Source organism: Sander vitreus, chromosome 1 (assembly GCF_031162955.1).
Source record: "Sander vitreus isolate 19-12246 chromosome 1, sanVit1, whole genome shotgun sequence".
Classification (NCBI taxonomy): domain Eukaryota; kingdom Metazoa; phylum Chordata; class Actinopteri; order Perciformes; family Percidae; genus Sander; species Sander vitreus.
Window position 1 is genome coordinate 1,115,342 of NC_135855.1, and position 21,910 is coordinate 1,137,251.

The window sequence follows — 21,910 nt, forward strand, 5'->3', positions numbered from 1 at the left end:
AAGGAGTGAAGAGGAAACAATAAATTTTCCATTCGTTAGCGGTGTAGTTGCTCCAGAAGGAAGGAGCAGAGAAAACGGTGCACTTGTCCCTCTCTTAAATATGTGAGGAGGCTACCATAGTCATCACTGCCCATGTGGTGTGCCTTTCCAACGATGCATAGTCAGACACCAGCATTATATCTAAATATGCCGATTTTTCTACGAATGAGGCTGAACCCTGACTGTGTGAGCTGGTATGAATTTGTGAAATAAGCATTGAGCTTAGGTCTGGTAAGGGACATGAAATCATTGTTGGCTGTCAGGCTCGGGTCTGAACATCCAGAGTCTGGGCCTGGCCGAGGAATTTTAGTAGCAAGAAAATGTCTTCTTTACGTATGTACTGGTTTACTGTTGGCATTATGCAAAACATTACCCATGCAAACTATTTATATTTTCTAGGTCAGCTTTGCTGTTAAATTTCTATGAAGAGCATGAAAGCTGGCATGAGAAAGCATAACTATCCAGAGTTAATGTGCCTCACATAGGGTTTTCTATTTGATGCAAGGGCTTAATGGCAAGACACATGCATTGATTTAAATGGTTCTTTTTAAAGAGTTTAAAAATAAGTGCAAGTAGTAAATTGGCAGACTGTATTTCTGAATTGTATTGTGTCAAAAATGTGCACTGCCTGAATTTGATAGTTGATGGAATTCCTCACATGCATTATAGAAACCATGAAACATAGAGTTCATATCCAGAATAGGACAAATCCGTCTTAAGGCAACAGCTTTCCACATTCCACATATTTACAAGAAATGACATACATGCAGGTGAAATATATACGCCTGCCAGAAGCTGTGTGAATAACACCAGCCTCACACTGGGTGGTGCAACATGGCCTCCTTGACATGGCTGTGAAGTCATTTTTCAACATCCGTAGGCTGCAGGAAAACTGGACTGTCTATGTATATTTGTAAAGTGATCAGTGATTGGTATAATCCGCTTTATGTCCCCTTCAACATACACTTTGTATATGTAGGAGGATACCATATTAACATTTTCACTTTATGTGTGGAACTATTGTCCTATACAATGCTATTCATGTCCTGTAGTCTTGTTCCATCAGTATGTACTGTGTTACGCTGATGCTGTTTCTGCTTCAGCTTAACATTCTAGTCTCAGACTCAGCCTCTTTCCTCCCTAACCCCCTGGCTACCTTCAGCCTCCTTTCCATCCTCATTCCTCCCACAGCCGTGGATGGTACAGTCCCAGAGGAGAAAAAAAGAGAATGCTAGAACAGTAGAGAAAGAGAGGGGGGTGGGGGGCAGCAACCATGCATGAAGTTATTTTTTAAATGACGGTGATCAGAGCGGAGGAGCAGGCCGAAGGGAGGAGGGGCAAATAGAAGTGTTCGAGGACCGAGGGAGGCGGGCTCACGGCTCTCCTGACTGCCTCATTCTCCCATCTCATTGGTCAGGGTGGCCCCTAGCTTCGTTAATGGGCGTTTTGAGCGCAAGACATGAGTGACCATCCTCGCCTGCAGCCTTTGAAGCAACCATGACAGCTGTCATCACTATGTACGTCAAAACCTGCCACACCGATTTCCTCCCGAAAGTGTTTGGAGAAATGACTGTGGGGATGTGGTAGGCATAGTCATGTAGGATGCTATCAAAGCTCCTGAGAAGAGCATTCAGAGATACAAAGGGAATCAGGGATTAATAAACAATTAAATACCAGCAAACCTTTCAATTCATATGTTGTTGAGGGACTCCAGTTTGACAAGATTTTACTCCAAGCGACCCCATCTGTGAAGATTTTTGTTTATAGAATTGTTTTTACAGAATTACATTAGCATCCTGTTATATTTTTTCTTTCAACAACTTTTGACAGTGAAAACCACCTTCAAACACCCCCAGAATCGTCGTCCTCTCTCTCTCTCTCTCACTACTAAAACCAGTATTCTGGTTTAACGTCGTCAACGCTGTGTAGAAGACGTCCTAATTGTATCCTGGTTTGAAGAGAGCTGCTGGAATCAGTTAGGACTCAGATAGCAATGACTGCATGCATTTGCTGTCTGAATGCAGCACGTCAGCAGTGGAACATCAGTGAAATATGAAGTGTTACAGATTGGACTGGATGTTGGCTGGTTTGTGCAAAAACTGCAGCTTTGGCATTTAGTAAAGAATGTGCATGGGTAAAAGGAAACAGGTGTGTGAGTGCCTTTGTGTCTGGTCCTGTAGTTCTATCTTCACGAGCTAGTTTTAGACATTTAGACTGAGGACATTTTGGTGATGTAGCTTAGGGTCACGGGCTGATATAGTGTCAGGTTAGGCATGTAGCACTGATGGTGAGCATTACTGATTAATAGAATGAATGTAGTTGAGGGTCGTCATGATGGTGTGTGTGTGTGTGTGTGTGTGTGTGTGTGTGTGCGCGCCACTCTTAGTCTCTTACCTCTGGCCTCGTCATCTGACTTGACGCAGCTCTCTGACAGCTGCCCTGACCCGGTGGGCGGAGCCAGCTCTGCACAGATGGAGGAGGAAGGTGACTAGGGGTTTACCTGTAGTGAGGAAGATCTGAGAAAGAAAAGAAGTGCATATCTTTTTAGACTTTGGAGAAAACAATTTTATAGAAACCCGGATGGGCATATTGAGATATAAATCCATGGAGAAATCCATTTGAGCACTGCAGGATTTGTATGGGATAATGGGAAGAAGAAGGGACTGCTAGTGTTCTGGATTGCGTTGCCTCAGGGTCTGCCAGTCCTAAAGCTGTCAAATTGCAGTAAGCCTATTTGATTAAAGCACCAACCAAATGGATGGCATTAATGTCCTCATGACAACTATCACTTCACAATGACGATAAAGCATGTCAGGGAGTTTTGTTCATTACTAGGAATTGAGATGACATTAGCAGAAGTAAATTATTAGCTCATAGGATGCAGTGGCTTGAAAATAACAAAATGCACCTCCAGCTAGTGTCACTATATCACTCTTTATTTATTGTCCTCGTATAATAAATACCTCCCCTCTTTTTTGTCCAGTAGGTTAAATCAAATGCAGAGTTAAAAAGCCGATTGATGCTGAGCTTGGCAGCAGAATAAGTTGACGACTGTTGCTGAACGACTGAGTGCCAGGTAGTTTAAAATGTTGAAATGATTTAATGGTGGTAATTAATGTTGGCGCAGGGTCCCAAACTGTGCTCCTTAAGTGCACCACACGGTAATTGAGATGTTAAGATCTGATCACCGTGATCTGTAATATCTGTGATGTTGCATCTCGCGACTGCAGATCAAAAGCAAATATTGAATCTAATGAGCTGAAAATGATGAAATGCCCAGACAGCTGTGCTGTTAATGCTATGAGAGCTATACAAGTATTTTGATACTGTTATTTGCCCATCCTTGCCACTAGAGGTGTTGAAATTAATCAAATAATCGATGCATCGAAATGTGGACATGGACGATGCTGCATCGATAATCGGCCGGGCCATAATCGATTCTTTCTGTTTACAATTCAATGTAGGCCTAACAACCTTTCTGTTTACTTCTGTTATGTTTTGCACATTCAGGAAGTGCCGTGTGCTCAGTGCTGTAGTTTTATGTATCCAGTTTATTTAGTATTGGAGCACTGCAGAATGTTTTGTTTTTGAAGCTTGAAAAGTTATGAATTAAATATCCTATATGGCTTTAATAGAAAAATGTATTTGATGCATCGAGATATCGAATCGCTGACATGATAATCGTAATCGAATCGGGAGATCAGTGAAGATTCACACCTCTACTTACCACCAACTTACATTAATGCACATTTATACTATACCTGCAGACCATTCAAGGCGTACCATTTAGGGGGTCCATGTAAAATACGGAGTGAAAACTTGCCGTGCTCTTAGTTAATGCATTAACAGTGAGGGCAAGTGTAATTATAGGCCAGTCATAATCGTATCTGGACATATACAGTGCTGCTATCAGCAGATCTGTCTAAGAATGTATCTTTTTATTGGTTGTTAAAAAAAAAACAAGTGCAGTTGGAATTTGCATCTGGCATATTTTTCTGTATTCTGCAAAGGATCTTAAAGAGGTTTATTTTTCTGTAAGTTTCTGTTATTGTTTCATTATTAAATTGGCTTTTTTTTGTTTTATAACAGACTTCTTAAAACTGATTAGCCTTGTCTAAATGCTGATATTCCTCATATGCAGAGATAGCCAGATGGAGTGACTGTCTGTGTGCTGAGGAGATCGGTTTTAAAGGACATGGCTGTTGGCTAAATGCTCAGAATTCTGACATGTTTGTGTGTGGTTCTATGTGTGTAGTGTAAATGCCTGCTTGCACATATATTTCCCCAGTTTTTCTGTAAAAGATCAAGCAGATATTGGGGCCAATCCCCCTCTCGTTTTAAATGTCAGGTTTTTATTTCTTTTTTATTCCTCAGAGACATTTTCCCACATGTCCCTGTTAATTTCGGAGCCTGACCCCATCCCAGTAACCCCTCTAGAGTCTACGCGACCATCTGATTCCACCAGACACTACCTCAACCCAACTTCAGTGCCAACCCCCTCCACCGCTCAGTCCCACACACACACACATTTGCCCACACACAGTTATTCCCACAATTCACCCATCCCCAGAAATGAATGCAAACACACACCCTTACCAAATCCCCTAGGAAGTTGGTTTGACATGTGACAAACAAGATGTAAACAAGCTACTCACGATCAAGGCTGATTTTTAATCAAATCTGTGCTAAAGTGACTGAGCCTGAGGCCTGTAGCTCTAGCTCTGCTTTTGTCTTTCTGTCTGTCTCTGTTCACCTGTGTCTTTATTTCTCTTTCTGACCCGCTCCCTCTCTTTTCTGATTAGTGGGACACATGATAATTAGTTAATAACGTTGATAAACAGATAAATACTGTAAATCATTTCTATTCTCGGCCTGGACAAAGAGGAACTACAGCCTGCTCTGAATGGCTTAACATACTGCATCCTCTGTAAAATGTGCACTAAACGTCTTCTTCCTATCTCTCCACATGCTGCTGTGGACCTTGACCCTCCCAACATCATCAGGAGTCAGTCCAAGGTAACATAAAACACATACACACACACACAAACAAACATGCACAGCCATTTTTAACACTGAGCTAATGCCATGGTTGTGACTCATCTCTGTGTGAAACAAGGAAGCTGCTGTATTTCTTTGACTGTTTGTGAACTTGACCAACCAAACAGGCAGTGATACAAAGTCATGATTTGGAAGAAGAGTCTTGTTTAATTCATTCACTTTAAACCCTCAAGGAATACTTGTTGCTAGGAAACCTTTCGAACATGTTTTGGCTGTGTGGCTCACTTTTTTTCTATCATATGAAAAACTCCCATAGTGCTAACACATAACGTATACAATGTTGATAAAAAGTCATTTATATCCAACTTTGTTTCTCATTTAAAGCTAATTAAATTATAACCGTATTAACTGATAAGATGAATATCTATCATTTAAAATGTAACTTTTGAAAGAGACTCTACATGTATGCACAAGCATTGCATTAAAACAGGAGGTATTATATCTATATGGATGTTACATCAGCCATGGGTTTTTTGTTTGTCTCTCATACTGGTACGGTTTTCACTTCCCAGGTCTTTGCCTATGATTACTGTTTCTGGTCCATGGATGAGACGGATAAGGAGAGATTTGCCGGTTGGTTCATTAACTGATCCAGTTCACATTATTAAAAGTTTGAAAACATCTCTTCACCAAAATGCCACTCAAACGGTTCAGTTTGGAAAGACTAAATATTCACAATGATATAGATAAAATTCTGTGGGGGTGTGTCTCTCTCTCTTGTATGTGTGTGTCTCGCTCTCTCTCTCGCTCTCTCTTTCGCTGTCTGTCTCTCTCTCTCTCGCTCTATATCTCTCTCTATATCTCTCTCTCGCTCTCTCTCGCTGTCTGTCTCTCTCTTTCTCGCTGTCTGTCTCTCTCTCGCTCTCTCTATATCTCTCTCTATATCTCTCTCTCGCGCTCTCTCTTGCTCTCTCTCTCGCTGTCTGTCTCTCTCTTGCTCTCTCTCTCTCGCTGTCTGTCTGTCTCTCTCTCGCTCTCTCGCTCTCTCTCGCTGTCTGTCTCTCTCTCTCTCGCTGTCTGTCTCTCTCTCTCTCTCTCTCTCTCTCTCTCTCTCTCTCTCTCTCTCTCTCTCTCTCTCTCTCTCTCTCTCTCTCTCTCTCTCTCTAGGCCAGGAGGTGGTCTTCCAGTGCCTTGGGGAAAGTCTTCTCCGCAACGCCTTCCAGGGCTACAATGCCTGTATCTTTGCCTATGGACAAACTGGTAATTTACCATGAGACAACCTACTGTTCTGTGGTCAATATGATGTGAATATATTTTATAACAGAGCCTTTTAAGTACCTATAGGACACAATTTCTCTTTTCCCTTATTAGCTTAGTGTGCCCTAAAGCTTTTTATATCATGATTAAGAGAGGGGTGGATGTGTTGTGGCAGGAAGGTTGGACAGCCTCTCCTCTCTCCAGCATGAAAAACAATGCCAAAGCTCAAATGCAGGTCTCAACCAACCAACATGATAGACCTACAGAATGTGGCTAAAACTCAAACATACTAAAGCAGTGTTGTTGTTCAGATCTGACTGATGACTGAAAAAACAGGGCAGGAACATGTCCAGTGTGGATACGGTGTAAAAAGATAATCACTTCTCTCATTTATACATAATGTCAACACTACAAATCTTTCAACAAACTTGTTAGAGCTGATAAATCAGTCCAGTGTCTACACAAAAGCCATAATGAGTTGTACACTTAGTTGCCACTGTATTACCAATGTATGCAGGATTTGGATAAACATGTCCATGCTTTTATCTTCAGTAGACTCGACTACTGTAATGGTGTCTTTACACGTCCCCCTAAAATATCAATTAGACAGCTGAAGTTAATGCAGAAAGCTGCTGCATGAGTCTTCACTAAAACCAAGAAGGTGGATCACATCACTCCACTTCTAAGGTCTTACACTGGCTTCCTGTCTCTCAAAGAATTTATTTTAAAATACTACTGTTGGTTTATAAAGCACTAAGTGGTTTAGGCCAAAATACAATGAACCAGCCTGACCTCTAAGGGCACCTGGGACAGGTCTGTCGCCAGAGTCAGAACTAAACATGGGGAAGCAGCTTTCAGTTTTTATGCTCCACATACAGTCTGCTTCAACTCTGTTCTTTTATATCAAGGCTGAAGACTTTTCTTTTTGATGCTGCCTTTTTAAAGTAATAGTTCATTTCTTACACAGTACTGTTACTTTTATTCTTGTATTTCGTACCGGTCTTATTTTTTTATGTACGTAAATTAATTTATGTGAGTTATGTTAATTGCCTTGTTGCTGAAATGACTCTCCCCTGGTTTTCCTGATCACGGTCGGAAACGAAGCGATCAGGAGAGGTTAACACATAGAACATTTTAAATTAAACAGCTTATTAATGTGAGCTTGTTGCCCCGTGTGTGCTGATGCCCTCATCTGTTGACATTTCTGAATGCCTTCCTATAGTTACTTAATAAAAGCTTTCCACGCAAACAAACGTACATGTGTTATTAGTATGAGAAAAAAAAAATGATTTTAACTGTCGGGCTCGGACACAAATTTCTTAATGCCTGTCGGGCTCGGGCCGGGTTCGGTCACATTGATCAATATAATCCAGTCCAGTACAACACCACCTTTAACTAGGACCTCAGTAATTAACAAATCATTGAATTGCATTTGCATAGTTGTACCTAATGAAGTGGCCACGTATATGTATACCAGGTTGTTTTTAATAGTTAAAGACTCCATTGAAAATGGCATGACTTGTCGATTGTGTTTTGCATAGGCTGCCATTTTCACCTTTCCAATTGACAATGTGTCTGTGTGTGTTGTTACAGGTTCGGGAAAGTCGTACACCATGATGGGTTCAGGGGACCAGCCAGGTCTGATTCCCCGGCTGTGCAGTGCTTTGTTTGATCGAACCCAGAAGGAACAGCGGGAGGAGGAGAGCTTCACTGTTGAGGTGTCCTACATGGAGATCTACAACGAGAAGGTCCGAGATCTGCTCGACCCCAAAGGGTATGATCTCCAGCTAATCTTTTAACACTTTCATGAAAAGAGGAATACTTTTCTTTCTCTCTGTAGGCAGTTGTAGAAGAATATACTTATTAACAGCTTCTTCACAGTAAAATCCATCTACTGAGAGATAAGATTGTGGTTTTAAGGATGAAGCTGCTACAGGAAATGTTGCGTTACTGTCACTGGTGGTAATTTAGCTAATGTTAGGTTCATTTCCAAATGCAGACCATGGGAGCCGATATTTGGGCTGAAACACAAATATACAACAGTCATGTAAATGTTGTCTGTCTTTAATAAGTTAGTATACCTTTTAGGTGAACAAACCCTGTCAGAAGTCACTTTCTACTTTAAAGGGGTGGTTCCGAATTTTGGACATAGGACCTAATTTCCAAGTTAGCCAGTGTGTTATTTATCAGTGGAGACCGTTTTCAACACTTTTCATCCAGTCCTTCCAGTTAGAGTTAGTTAGCTGGTGCTAGGCTAGCGCAAGTATCTGCTAGCCTGCCACTAAAAACAGTCTTACCCACTCCACAAGTACACCTGATGCAAATAAATTATAACGCCAGACTATCAATGTAAATGTCTGTTGATAAAATAATGTTAGAAATAAAACTACCCTTGCATCGCATTGCAATAGTTATTTGTTCCCTGTAGTTGGTAGCATAGGCTACAGCAGCGGCGGAGTGATATTACCCAGGCTACTGAGAAAGCCAGTTTCCATGACAATCACACAAGTTTATTTACCTGCCGCTGCAATTTGCATGTAAACTGTCCGAGCTCACATGACTTTTCTGTCAGCAATTACCTAAAGTTAGCGGTTAGCCCAGCCAGGTATCTACCAAGAGTGTAGCTATACCGTTAGCTAACGTTTTCACTCTTCACAATGCATTGAACTGTAACGTTATCTCCACTAACGTTGTCAGTCTCAATCTATCAGTAGCAGCTAGGCTAACGTTATGAAAGGGGCTAGCTTTATTAGCTTGAGTAGCCTACCAAAAGTTATTACCTGTTTATCAGTAGCTGTTGGTGCATCTGGAAAGACGAATGGAACCGCATTCGTTATCAGTGACTTGTGGTCCTTTAGATTGCTGGGGTTTTCAAAGTCGTCTGGTCTAAAATGATCACTACACATTCGCCACCTGAGTAGAGTCTCCGCCTTGATGTCCAAGCCAGCATCAAGAAGCCACAGCACCTTTCTGGATCTCCCAATGGAAATTGGTGGAAACCTTTTGGTGCCCATCTGTTTGGTTTATTTTTTACAATTTCTAAATGCACACTGAATCACCATGTTGCCTAGTCCTTAGTTTCCAATCCAATGCTTCATTACCAATGTACTAAGCTACTACTAGCTAGGTGTCCCGACTGGAGTGCGCTTCTCTGTTTACTTTTCGGTGCAGTACTACTAACCGGAGCAAAGTAAAATTCTGCCGCTGCTGAGAAACTAGTTCCTCAAAATGTAATGTGATCATTGAGATGGGTAGTTTTATTTCTAACATTATTTTATCAACAGACATTTACATTGATAGTCTGGCGTTATAATTTATTTGCCTCGGGTGTACTGTGGAGTGGGTAAGACTGTTTTTAATGGCAGGCTAGCAGATACTGTTGACTTGCGCTAGCCTAGCACCAGCGAACTCTGCAGCTGGAAGGACTGGATGAAACGTGTTGAACGGTCTCCAGTGATAAATAACACATTGGCTAACTTGGAAATTAGGTCCTATGTCCAAAATTCTGAACCACCCCTTTAACCTCAAGTTAGTTGGTAGAACTAGAGAAAGTGGCTTGTGGATTCTGGTACCACCAGCTGCTGTGGTCAGTAGATAAAAAGATCACTCTTCTGCCTTGCAGTCACTGATGGAGTCCAGTGCATGTCCAGCAGGTCAGCAGTAAATCAGGATTACAAGCCTGTGTCTGCTTCCCCAGACAACATAACCTTTGGCTTTCAATCACTATGTGACCTTTCACCTCAGTAAAACAGGCCAAAGAGAAGCAGACCATCTGACAGCCATATGGGCTTTGCAGTGGAGCAGAGAATGATGAAGCTGTCAGGCCTGGAGCAAGTTTGAATCGGGGTCAGAGAGCCAATTGCTAACAAAGTCTCTATGAACTGGGGAAAGTTGTAGTGGTGGCCACAACCAGCTGACCCTATATTGCGACCCCTGCTAATACATCACATGAATAGTAATTTACCAAGAGTGACCATGTTGTTTGTCTGTGTTTTAAAACCTGCTTTTATTGTTTTGTCCAGGGGAAGACAAACTCTGAGGGTGAGGGAACATAAAGTTTTGGGTCCCTACGTGGATGGCCTGTCTCGACTAGCTGTGGCTAGCTATAAGGTAAAAATATTTATCTAAATAGTTTTTGCCATGCTTTTATGGTTGAATGATGTCCTGATACAATGATGTCTACTGCTGTGTTGCATCCTAGCTGCCACATTTAATGGCAGCCACTCTGACACGTGTGCGGTGCATCTTATTTGTATTCCTTCTCACTTTGATCTTTAAACACTGAGGATTTGTAGCAGCATTGCTCACATGATGGTAGCAGTCTGCTTAGCAATCCCACCAATCACACTGGAAGGAGGCTAGTTATAAAAATGACCAAGTGAAGCGGTCCCTAAATATGTAAACATGCATAGAATCTCAGTAAATGTACTGTATAATATTCTTCAGTCTTAAAAGGTTATTCTGCAGGGAGAATCAAAATGGGAAGATTTTATTATTCATGTATTTATTGCTTGATTTCTGTTCTGACAGGACATTGAGTCTCTGATGTCAGAGGGAAATAAGTCTCGGACTGTCGCTGCTACCAACATGAATGAGGAGAGCAGTCGATCACACGCCGTCTTCAACATCATCCTCACACACACACTGAAAGACTTGCAGTCTGGGGTAAGATATAACACACACATGCTGGGGTAGGGCCCTGTTTAGTCTATATCCTTGATGTTCCACTTCCGGGATTGCTCCGGTGCTGCCGGAAATTCTGCCGGATGCATGTCTTTTCCGTTTCCTTCCACTTTCTTTGTGTTGGAATTTTAAACTCTGGTGGATTTGTGAGGACTATGGTTAACTGCTCCTCAGATCTCTGCAGGGTAAATCCAGACAGCTAGCTACACTATCTGATCAATCTGAGTTTTCTCTCGCCCAACTAATTTACAGCGGCTCTGTGCGGAGCTTAGCGCCGCCCATGACGATTGTAATTGGTTTAAAGAAATGCCAATAAACCAGAGCACGTTTTCTCCCATCCAGGAATGTTGTGTGGACTAGCCAGACCTGCATTTAGTTGTTTGGTATTATGTTATATTTCAATGTGTGCACTAAAAGTTCATCCCAGTTTGCACATCATGAGACATTTAATGCCGTTCCTCCCTCACCTTCTGTTCTCCCAGAATCCATCTGCTACATCTTGTGGTTATTTTCTAATCCTATAGATTTATTGGTGAATTAATTTTGGATGTGGTATTGTTTTTCTGTTATAGTCTTGCCAGTATTTTTAATATTATTGGCATATATCATATACTAGTAGTTAGGGATGTCGTACCGGTACTCATTTTTCCACAGCACCGCAGGTACCGGGGGATGCAATCCTTCGGGACCTGACGGGGGCAGCATATAGACCTTTTCACAGATGTAAACATAAACATTCTAAATGGACTCAAGTTGATTTCCTGTTGCAGTGTAAGTGAATGGCATCAACTGACAGGAAGTTAACAAGGGGCCAGGCTGTTGCCTAGCAATGGAATTCCATTGAAAAGGTCTATACGCCTAAAAATGTTCTAGACTGCCGCTAAATGCTGAAGTAGAACACCGACCAGCAGATAGCCCCTCATCTCCCTGTACGGCTTGACCACATTCAGCTTCTTTACCGTACATCTACGGCGGTAGCTTTCACCACGTCACCTGGAACTCCCAAACCGCACGTGAGTCTATTTCTCTCTGCCAACCCAACATGTGCTCTGATAGCGCTTGTTTTAACAGACCTCTATAGCATCAGTTAACTTTAACCAGCCCAGTTCTTTGTGGAAAAACAACAACGGCAGAGAGAAACGGGCGTAACTAAACATGCTTGCTGTCTGGGAGTTTTTTTTGTTGTTTTTTTTAAACACTCACCGTTGTATCGACTTTAGTATCGAGTATTGTGTACTTTTGTTGGTATGGGTACCGAATACTAGATTTTTGGTATCGTGACATCCCTACTAGTAGTGAATCCCCACTGTCAACAGAGTCCAGACCTTTCTATCTGTGCCACAACAGAAGTGTATGTGTAATTGTCTACATTTGACCGGACAAACAGTGTCTGGTGTCTATCAATCACCCCCTGCAGTCGGTGGGTGAAAAGGTAGTTACAAAATTGGATGATGTCAGCTCAGCTGTCTGACCAGGCACTCCAAGAAAAGACCTAAATGACTAATTCTTCATCACTGACCCACTTAGGCTGTCCTACTACTTGCTCTCATTTCCAGCGAATCCTGTTAATAATTCACAGGCATGACTTTGAGTTTGTCAGCTGATATCTGCTGCTCTGTTTTCATGGCACACCCAGAGTCATTAAGTTGGTCAGTCAGTCACTCAGTAGGTTCATCAAGCAAACGGCTAATACATAGACTGTAGTCAGTGGGTGAATCACATAGCTGACACATCCTGTGTTAGCTACAGTAACACCTAATCTGTTTGGAAGCCTCAGAGTGCTTGTTAAATACTTGCATGGTGCAAAAATAAATGGCAGCTTTTGATAATCAATTAATCAATAATTTATCAAGTGCCACACCTTCTCTGGTTTCAGCTTGTTTTTGTTTTACATGATACAGAATTATTATAAGCTTAAAGATTAACTAATTAATCGATACAATCATTGCTATAGTAATCAATAATGATAATTGTTGGTTGCATCCTTAAAATTATTGTACATTTGGTCTACTAACTCAAATAACTGGATGTAATGTTTAATTACTTTTTAATTATATGCAGACCATCTTCGGTTTTTATGATCATAGTCTCACATTGTCAGACCTTCCTTCACAGCGCTGCAGAGGAGGGTCTGGCTAGTCCTCACAGCATTCCTGGATGGGAGAAAAACATGCTCTGGTTTATTGCCTTTTTTTTAAACCAAACTCAATCGTCTTGGGTGGTGCTAAGCTCCGTACGGAGCAGCAGTGCCTCTGCCTAATTTTGTGGAATGTGTACGTTAGAAAGTAGTTTTAGTTCAGAGAAAACTCAGATTGGACAGATAGTCTAGCTAGCTGTCTGGATTTACCCTGCAGAGATCTGAGGAGCAGTTAACCATAGTCCTCACAAATCCACCAGAGGTTAGAACGCCAACACAAAGAAAGAGGAAGGGGACGGACATCCGGCCAAAACGAGGGACATCCGGTGGAATTTCCAGCGGCATCCGAACAGTCTCAGAAATGAAATGTCGTTGAAATAGACTATAATGATCATAACATTGGAGCTCATCTGTGCCCCCTAACGGCTTAGCCAGTGTGAGGAACAGTGATGTAGGAACAGAATAAATAAAGCCACCCATGACTAGTAGCAATATCCCCCAAGCTGCGGCCAAGTAGTCTGACAAGCTGTATGTCCTGCCTGCTGATCTGGTTACTGACCCAGGTATCATCTTTCCTGGTTACTGAATCCCTTGTTAAGAAAGGAAAATGCCGCAGTGGCTGGTATTTCCTCCTCCTTCCTATTTCATCAGCCAGCTAGATGTTAAGAATTGAATAGGACATTACTGTACATACTGTACACAATGACTACAAATGCAGAGACATACTGTACACATAAAAAATAGAGTTGGTTTATTGGTTTTTATTTTCTCGTCAGACACCACCAGGTAAAAAATCCAGTCATTCATTGGTCATTGCAGTAAATAGCTGTAATGATTGAATTACATTAAGTTGTAGCTTCCTACTGTACTGGTGTTCACAGTCCCTGGCTTTGCCTCTCATCTATCTGGCTCTCCAATAGGTATTTACAGTTTTAGGCCCTATTTTAAAAAAAAAAAAAAGAAGAAAAGAAAGTATTATTATTATTTTTTTTTGCTCAGTGTCCGAGATAGAAATCTCTTGTTTGTTTAATAATTTGCTTTACTCTGGGGGATTTGAAGCAGTACTTGGCTGATCTGTATGAGTAGATATTTATCAGTTGGTCTTATGACCAGGTCTTTTCAGGATTGAGGTGTGTGAGATGTGTGACGTCTAGTCTTATTTTTTACAATCAAACATATTCCTTTGTTTTCATATTACAATGGAAATCCCCCCCCCCCCCCCCCTTGCACACATACATATTTTACAGTAACCGTTACACACTATGTATGTATCTGTATGCAACAGAGTGAAATGTGTGTTGTGCCTGTTTCTCAGCGTTAATTTCTTAAGCAGCAAATGCAGCTAACTCTAAGTTGGTGGATTTTCAGAGGTCACAGGGTTTCTATTGTGATCATTAATGTATCAGAAAAGAGTAGAAACTAGAGAAAATGCAGAATGACAGCTGGGGACAGCGAAGATAGATGGCTTTTTATTTTTTATTTTTTTCAAGATTTCTTTTGGGGGGCTTTTCCCTTTATTTGATAGTGACAGTGGATAGACAGGAAAGAGATGGGGGATGACACGCAGCAAAGGGCTGCAGGTTGGATTTGGACCCAGGCCGCTGCCAAGGACTCAGCCTACATGGGCGCACGCTCTTACTGGGTGAGCTAGAGGTCGCCCCCAGAAGATAGATAGCTTTTAAGGAAAAGTACTGTAAAGTTGGAAGAGGGTGATTAGAGGCATTTGTTAAAAAGATGTTTTCAGTCATTTAAATGTTTATATTTTTACAAAGGTCACACCACTGAAGAAGTGCACAGATGCAGTGTGGAATCCAGACTGATTAATGGAAGTATGAGGGTAGTGTAGGTGTAAACCTGTTTCCTAAACAAGAAGGGCAATATCACAGGATCTGGGAAGTGTCACGCACCTCAATGTTTGTTTGACGGAAAAACTCTTTCCATTTGAAGTCTTATTATAAAGACAACCAGTGGATATTAACACCAGGCACGTTTGACCATGGATTTCTAGCAGACGGTCTGATAAAATATATAGTTATTTAACTTAACAAGTGCACCTGACGACACTGGCTGTTCAAAGGCTTGTACTTCACTGGTGTATTTCATACATAAGTACATAATAGTCTATCAGGCTTTGTCAAGTGCTTCTGAGCCAACATAGCCTAGGTACTGTGCCTGATCAGGTCCACTGTAGACACAGAGAGAGGACTGCATCTGCTGATGTTGAGCTGCTGATGTACTGCCTTCGCTGTGCGGCAGGTGAAGAGCCGGTGTTAACATTCAGCCTTGTCAGCTACTGAGCCGTCAGGCTTGGCTAGGAGTGGATCTGTCCCAGTATAGATGGCAATGTGATATCCCCACCTTCAAGCCCGCGGGAAGAAACCAAAGGCACCTGTCAACAAGAGACTGAAAGATGAGAAACCAAAGTATAACGGAGCATTTTGGCATTTCCTGGTTGGTGGAATCATATGAATCGGAGAAAAAATAGAGAACGTCTTTTGAACAAAAGCATCCATCCAGTAAGAGCGAATTGAGGGGAGCTTTGTGATTAAGCCAAACACTTGGTTGTTTATTTCTGGGTTGTTTGTTGCTGTCATGCTGGCAAATCAAAGTAATACTCAGTTAAAGGCTGCTCAAAACCCCAGCAGGAATAGCCTTGATGTAGTGCCTTCTTGGTGATTAATGAGCCATCAGAGTCCTCCTGTCAGACCTCATGTGGATGTGTGATACTGCTTTCAGGAATGTCAGCAGATCCAGATCTGTAAAAATGTGCAAGACTGCAGCTCCAAGACATTTGTATGTTCTAGACCAGGGTGGACAAAGTGCTGCTCGTTGTCATAAGGCTGGCCACCATGAATTTGACAAGCTGATGAACATTCAGTCAGAAGACAGTAAGAGGGAGAATACAAGCTGGTTACATTTTGCAGTGGACAGAAATGAAAATCAACCCATGTTATGCTGCAAGGCTGCAGTTGTAGCTACATGTCCATCCAGCCTACTGAGAATTCAGTGACAGTGGCATTTATTACTGTAGCTATTGCTGTGAAAAACATGCATGCCATATGTCGTTATTGTAAATAATTGTGGACAATATTACCTGTTGTTAAATACTGTCAATTATGGTCAGTATTAAAAGGAACATAGTCTGGGCAAAGTTCACCTTTGTTGCAGATTTTTCCACCAAGGCTAATTGAAAGCTATTTAGTTTGGACAACAGCTGAATATACTGTAGAGAATGAGACAATAATCCGACTTTCTTTCTGTCTCTCTCTTTCTCTGTAGACGAGTGGGGAGAAGGTGAGTCGGTTGAGTCTGGTAGACTTGGCTGGGAGTGAGAGAGCGGCAAAGACTGGAGCAGCAGGGGAGCGACTGAAGGAGGGAAGCAACATCAACAAGTATGCAAAAGCATTTCAACACACACACACACACACACACACACACAAACATGAGTGGGTGTTTTCCCTATCAGGCTGTTTATTAGAGTCTAAACCCTAAATTGTCTTACAGATGTGTTTGCCCTGGCAGTGTTACTTTCTTTCGCAAGAATTTTGTTGTCATTTTATTTGTCATTTGCACGTACAGCTGTAAATGTGAAAGAAAGCATATAACCTGTGTTTTTTGGCTAGATTTGTGAATGTGTTGCTCCACTACAGCAACTTCACTTTTACTTAAAGCAGAGTATAATACTAAGTGAATGTCTCTTGAAAAACCCTTGAAACAAGCTTGATGTTAAGTAATCCCAACACACAAATAATGAGAGATGCACACGCTTAAGGGACAGGGACAGAGTCATACCAACCTTTTGAACAGATGCACTTGACCCTCATGTTTTTGTGTGTTTGTCAGGTCTCTCACTACGCTGGGCCTGGTGATCTCGGCGCTAGCTGAACAGGGATCAACAAAGAACAAGAACAAGTTTGTTCCTTACAGAGACTCTGTGCTGACATGGCTGCTGAAGGTACATACACCATAAACATGTTCACCAGAGACTGATGAAAATACATACCCTTGTTTGACTATACAGTGCATGTTCTATTTTTTATATAATTTCTCTATCGGTCTCCTTCTTGCATTCTCCAGGACTGTCTGGGTGGCAACAGTCGCACAGCGATGGTTGCAACTGTGAGTCCATCAGCAGACAACTATGAGGAGACTCTGTCAACGCTGCGCTATGCGGACAGAGCAAAAAGCATTGTTAACCATGCCGTCGTTAACGAAGACCCCAATGCTCGCATCATCAGGGAGCTCCGAGAGGAAGTAGAGAAACTACGAGTGCAACTGACTCAGGCAGAGGTGAGATATATCTTTTAAAATCTTAAAATCAGTATGTAGAAATCTCTACTTTCGCATACTCTCAAGTGCTGTTTTGTTTCCAGTCTTTGAAGGCTCCAGAGCTAAAAGACCGTCTGGAAGAGTCAGAAAAGTTGATCCAAGAGATGACCATCACCTGGGAGGAGAAGCTTCGAAAAACTGAGGAGATTGCACAGGTAAGTACACACAAAAGTTATGAAACTATAAATATGATGATTAAACCAAGCATATTTAGCTACTATACATAGTCACTCTCTGTTTGATGTTTTACATTTGGTAAAACTCCTCCCAAGCAAGAATTTTACATAATGGATTATACAGTGTGTGAATATGATATCTGTGTTTGTAGGAGCGCCAGAAGCAGTTGGAGAGTCTGGGTATTTCTCTCCAGTCTTCAGGGATTAAAGTTGGAGATGATAAGAGTTTTCTTGTCAACCTCAATGCCGATCCTGCCCTCAATGAACTGCTGGTGTACTACCTGAAGGTACACACACACTCATCATGCTTTACTTTATGCTTTGTAACTTATTTTCCATATTTACACAGACTACTAGCCTTTAAACATAGCATGTCGACTCAAATCTTCACACATGCACCCGTTTTGGAATATAGAAACTGAAGTTTAATTTTCATGACTAAATGTCTGAGTCAGTTGTCATCTGACAGTGGGTGCTTGTGGAAAACAGTGTTGTGTGTGTTGGGAAGCCTCAAGATAGGAATTATACCAAATTTGAAAGCACAAAACAGCTCTCAAAAAAGAATGATTAGGTTGGTGTTTGATGGGCTGGATCAGAACAGATGAAGTCATATCAAGACAGTCATGGCAGGGGCAAATAAAGTTCAGGCCAGATTGCATTTTGCACAAAAATGGGATACACTTTACCAGCTTGTGTGTAGGTTTTACTCCATTATACATGACTCACCTCACCACTCTCCGTCACATTTATTTAATTGTCCGACTCTCAGCTGAAAACGTCTAGTCAATCTTGAATGTTGTGTCTCAGGAACACACAAAGGTGGGCTCGGCAGACTCTCAGGACATCCAGCTGTGCGGGATGGGTATCCAGGCAGAGCACTGTGTCATCGACATTATGGCAGATACTGCAGTCATCCTCACCCCCTACCGCAATGCTCGGTAAGGAACACCATCATCACAGGCTGAGTGATGGGAACATGCAGCTGAGTGTAGGGGAAACACAAGAGAGCAAGGCACCAGTGTTAAGAGTTCCTTTACCACTAGAGAAATCCGTTTTTAACAGTCAATCCTGTCACTGCTGTGTTTCTTGTGTTTATAGGACATGTGTTAATGGTTCTCCAGTGACCAGTGCTCTGCAGCTTCACCATGGTGACCGAATTTTCTGGGGAAACAACCACTTCTTCAGGTAATTTTATGAACTCCCAATGTTTGAATGCTGTTTGCAATTTAAAATATTCTGTTTTTCATATAATTACCATCATGTCCATGAATATTTTTTTTTCATTTTACATAAGTTGCACCTGCTTTAAATACGCATATCTTTTTAATATATATTTTTTCTCAATTTGTTTCAGTTCTTATTTAAACGCATCCAGTTCTTATTATGCATCCCAATTTTGTATTACATTCTGCCATTGTGTTCTGTACCAGCTCCTTGTGAGAATGATTAAAGATATAGCCCATATTACCTAATCACTGACAACTGGGTTATAGCAAATCAACCAACTGGTACCAAAGATTACAGTCAATTAACTGGACATCCTACTCGCAGGATCAACCTGCCTAAGCGGCGCTCTCGGGGGCCTGAGGATGAAGAGGGTGAAGGTAGTGCGATAAAGGATAGTGGCAGCAGTGAGCAGCTGGATGCAGATGGTGACACAGCCAGCGAAGTGTCCAGTGAAGTCAGCTTCTCCTATGAGTTCGCCCAGACAGAGGTCATGATGAAGGCCCTGGGCAATAATGGTAAGGAGGCATGCAGGAAATTGTGTATCTATATTCTGCATTGACAGAACATTAGTTAGTTTAGTCTCCTGACTTTTGTTTTATCCCGTCAGACCCCATGCAAGCAGTCCTGCAATCTCTGGAGAGGCAGCACGAAGAGGAGAAGCGCTCTGCTCTGGAGCGACAGAGACAAATGTACGAGCAGGAACTCCAGCAGCTCCGCAAGAAGCTGAACCCGGACCGGCTGTCCACCGGCCCCTCTGGAGGGCCGGCGTCTGGCCAGCAAGGTCCAGGACAGCAGTCCCACTACCGCAGCCTGGAGAGACTCAGTATGGGAGGGATAAGTCATTCAACAAGTGCTCAGAGCAGACTGAGGCAGTGGAATGAGGACAGGTGAGAGTGCCTGTGTGTTGGTGGAGCAAGAATATAAACACACGGACTTAGAGAGTTGACTTTTTTTTTTTTTATGTCAATTTGGATATGAATGTACACTAAACACCACCTCCTTATATTGCTGCCTCCTCGCCTCGGTCTTCTGTTCTTCTCTGCCACCTCCTCTCCTCCTTCAGGGAGGTAGTGTTGGTTAGGAGTCTGCGACGGCTGAGGGAGCAGATAGTGAGGGCAAACCTCCTGGTGCAAGAAGCCTGTTTCATCTCTGAGGAGCTGGAGAGACACACAGAGTACAGAGTCACTCTGCAGATTCCATCGGACAACCTCAACGCAAACCGCAAGGTCTCACACACAAGCATGTAGACACTCATGCACAGATTTGCCGTAATGGCCAATCCTCAAAAATATAACTGTTTGTGTGTGTTTAGAGGGATGCAGTGCTCAGTGAACCAGCAATTCAGGTTCGACGTCGGTGTCGAGGGAAGCAGATCTGGAGTCTAGAGAAGATGGAGAACCGTCTGGTTGACATGAGAGAGCTGTACCAAGAGTGGCAGGACTACAACCTCCATCACCATGACAACCCTGTGAGTTAGCTTGACAAACCTGCCATGTGAAGTCTCACAATAACCCCGCCAGGTCACTAGGACAGCACTGTCAGTAAGCAGAAGTATATGAATAAAGTAAACAACTATATTAATTATGTATTGAGAAATGAAGACCCTTTAGTCAGCTTATGGAATCATAAATGATGAGCACTGTTGAGTCCTACTTGTGGTTAAAACATGCTAAAACATAAGCATTTCAGTAAAACAAAGTTCTCCTGTGTGTATATTCCATGTTCTCTTTTTTTTTTTCTTGTTCAGATGATGCGCTCATATTTCCGTCGAGCAGACCCGTTCTTTGATGAGCAGGAAAACCACAGTCTGATTGGCGTTGCAAATGTCTTCCTTTCCTGTCTCTTCTACGATGTCAAGCTGCAGTACGCTGTTCCCATCATCAATCAGAAGGGGGAGGTAGGTAGTCTTGTTGGTTAATGGAGTTATTCCTCCATCTCTTTTCCTTAATCTCCATCTCTTTATGAAGAAGTACGCTCAACAGATGAATTCATAAAGAATCAGAGCTCCCATCAGTCTCTAGACTTGTATTTTACATTCTTCAATGTTTTTTCTACATTTTTCTAAAAATTCTAAATTTCAGCAGCTACTTAATTGATATTTAAGTATGAAAGCAAAATACAAGAAAAGTTGTAAAAAAGGAAATGTTCAGCTGAATGTTCACAATTAATCTCCAAATGGTGGATGAGTAGCTTTGGGGTAGAAGAACTTACATTCACAGACACATTTTCTAGGTAAGGTGGTTGTTGGTTGTTTTCTTATGTTTTCCCTCTCCTCTCCTGTGGTCAGGTGACAGGGCGCCTTCATGTGGAGGTGGTGAGGGTTGGAGGGGGATTAGAGGACAACATGGCCGGAGGAGATGAACCCGATAACAACCAAGACACTGAAGTCCAGGATCGCAAACTGGTCTGCATGGTAAGACAGAGAGAGAAGTACATTATCTCTGTCATTCAGACTTGGGTCAGTCAGTATTTTAAATTCATTCCAGGAGCTTTGTTTTCTAGTTCATGGAGCATTAAGTGTGTTCAGTTTACCTTCATTTACCTTCAGTTTCAGTTAACTTTTTAGTATGAGTACAGTGCCCATTCAAAACATGCCTGTTGGGAACAGGACGATTGCTTTGCCTGTGGTTTTGCTGCTCGCAGCTTTCTCGAGAACCGCTTATTTCATCAGCTTCACACTCTCACTGCTCTTCCTTCTGTCCTGAGCAATAGACCTGCCATGACATAGTTGCGTCACATACCGAAGTCACAGCTACTTACAGTCAGAAACACCGGTAAAATACACTGGTTCATGGGAAAAAACATCTAGAGCAGATTTTACCATTAGGCAAGAAAGGCAACTGCCTGGGGGCCCGAGTTAAAAAGGTCCAAAAAATATATATATATATATATATATATGTATATATATGTATGTATGTGTATGTATATATATATGTGTATATATATATATGTATGTGTATATATATGGTAATATTCTAGCTCATTGTACCCCAAAATAATTTACAGAAGACACAAAGCACTTAAAAAATATGCAACTCAACTGTATACTACTGACTAACTGTGT

The 21,910-nt window shown here is 41.9% G+C and overlaps 1 protein-coding gene across 4 annotated transcripts in view; it reads left to right on the forward strand.

Annotated features, from left to right (window-relative positions):
• kif13ba (kinesin family member 13Ba) overlaps window positions 1-21,910 on the forward strand; it is a 43,385-nt gene that overhangs the window by 12,920 nt on the left and 8,555 nt on the right. For all 4 annotated transcript variants that reach the window (XM_078268427.1, XM_078267657.1, XM_078269227.1 and 1 more), the window contains exons 4-22: window positions 5,043-5,055; window positions 5,610-5,670; window positions 6,205-6,297; window positions 7,888-8,068; window positions 10,317-10,404; window positions 10,825-10,959; window positions 16,394-16,506; window positions 16,958-17,069; window positions 17,192-17,404; window positions 17,488-17,598; window positions 17,772-17,906; window positions 18,427-18,557; window positions 18,718-18,804; window positions 19,171-19,361; window positions 19,454-19,733; window positions 19,910-20,072; window positions 20,159-20,314; window positions 20,594-20,743; window positions 21,134-21,259. In XM_078268427.1, the coding sequence (XP_078124553.1) occupies window positions 5,043-5,055; window positions 5,610-5,670; window positions 6,205-6,297; window positions 7,888-8,068; window positions 10,317-10,404; window positions 10,825-10,959; window positions 16,394-16,506; window positions 16,958-17,069; window positions 17,192-17,404; window positions 17,488-17,598; window positions 17,772-17,906; window positions 18,427-18,557; window positions 18,718-18,804; window positions 19,171-19,361; window positions 19,454-19,733; window positions 19,910-20,072; window positions 20,159-20,314; window positions 20,594-20,743; window positions 21,134-21,259 (2,539 nt within the window). The remainder of the gene's footprint in view (window positions 1-5,042; window positions 5,056-5,609; window positions 5,671-6,204; window positions 6,298-7,887; window positions 8,069-10,316; window positions 10,405-10,824; window positions 10,960-16,393; window positions 16,507-16,957; window positions 17,070-17,191; window positions 17,405-17,487; window positions 17,599-17,771; window positions 17,907-18,426; window positions 18,558-18,717; window positions 18,805-19,170; window positions 19,362-19,453; window positions 19,734-19,909; window positions 20,073-20,158; window positions 20,315-20,593; window positions 20,744-21,133; window positions 21,260-21,910) is intronic.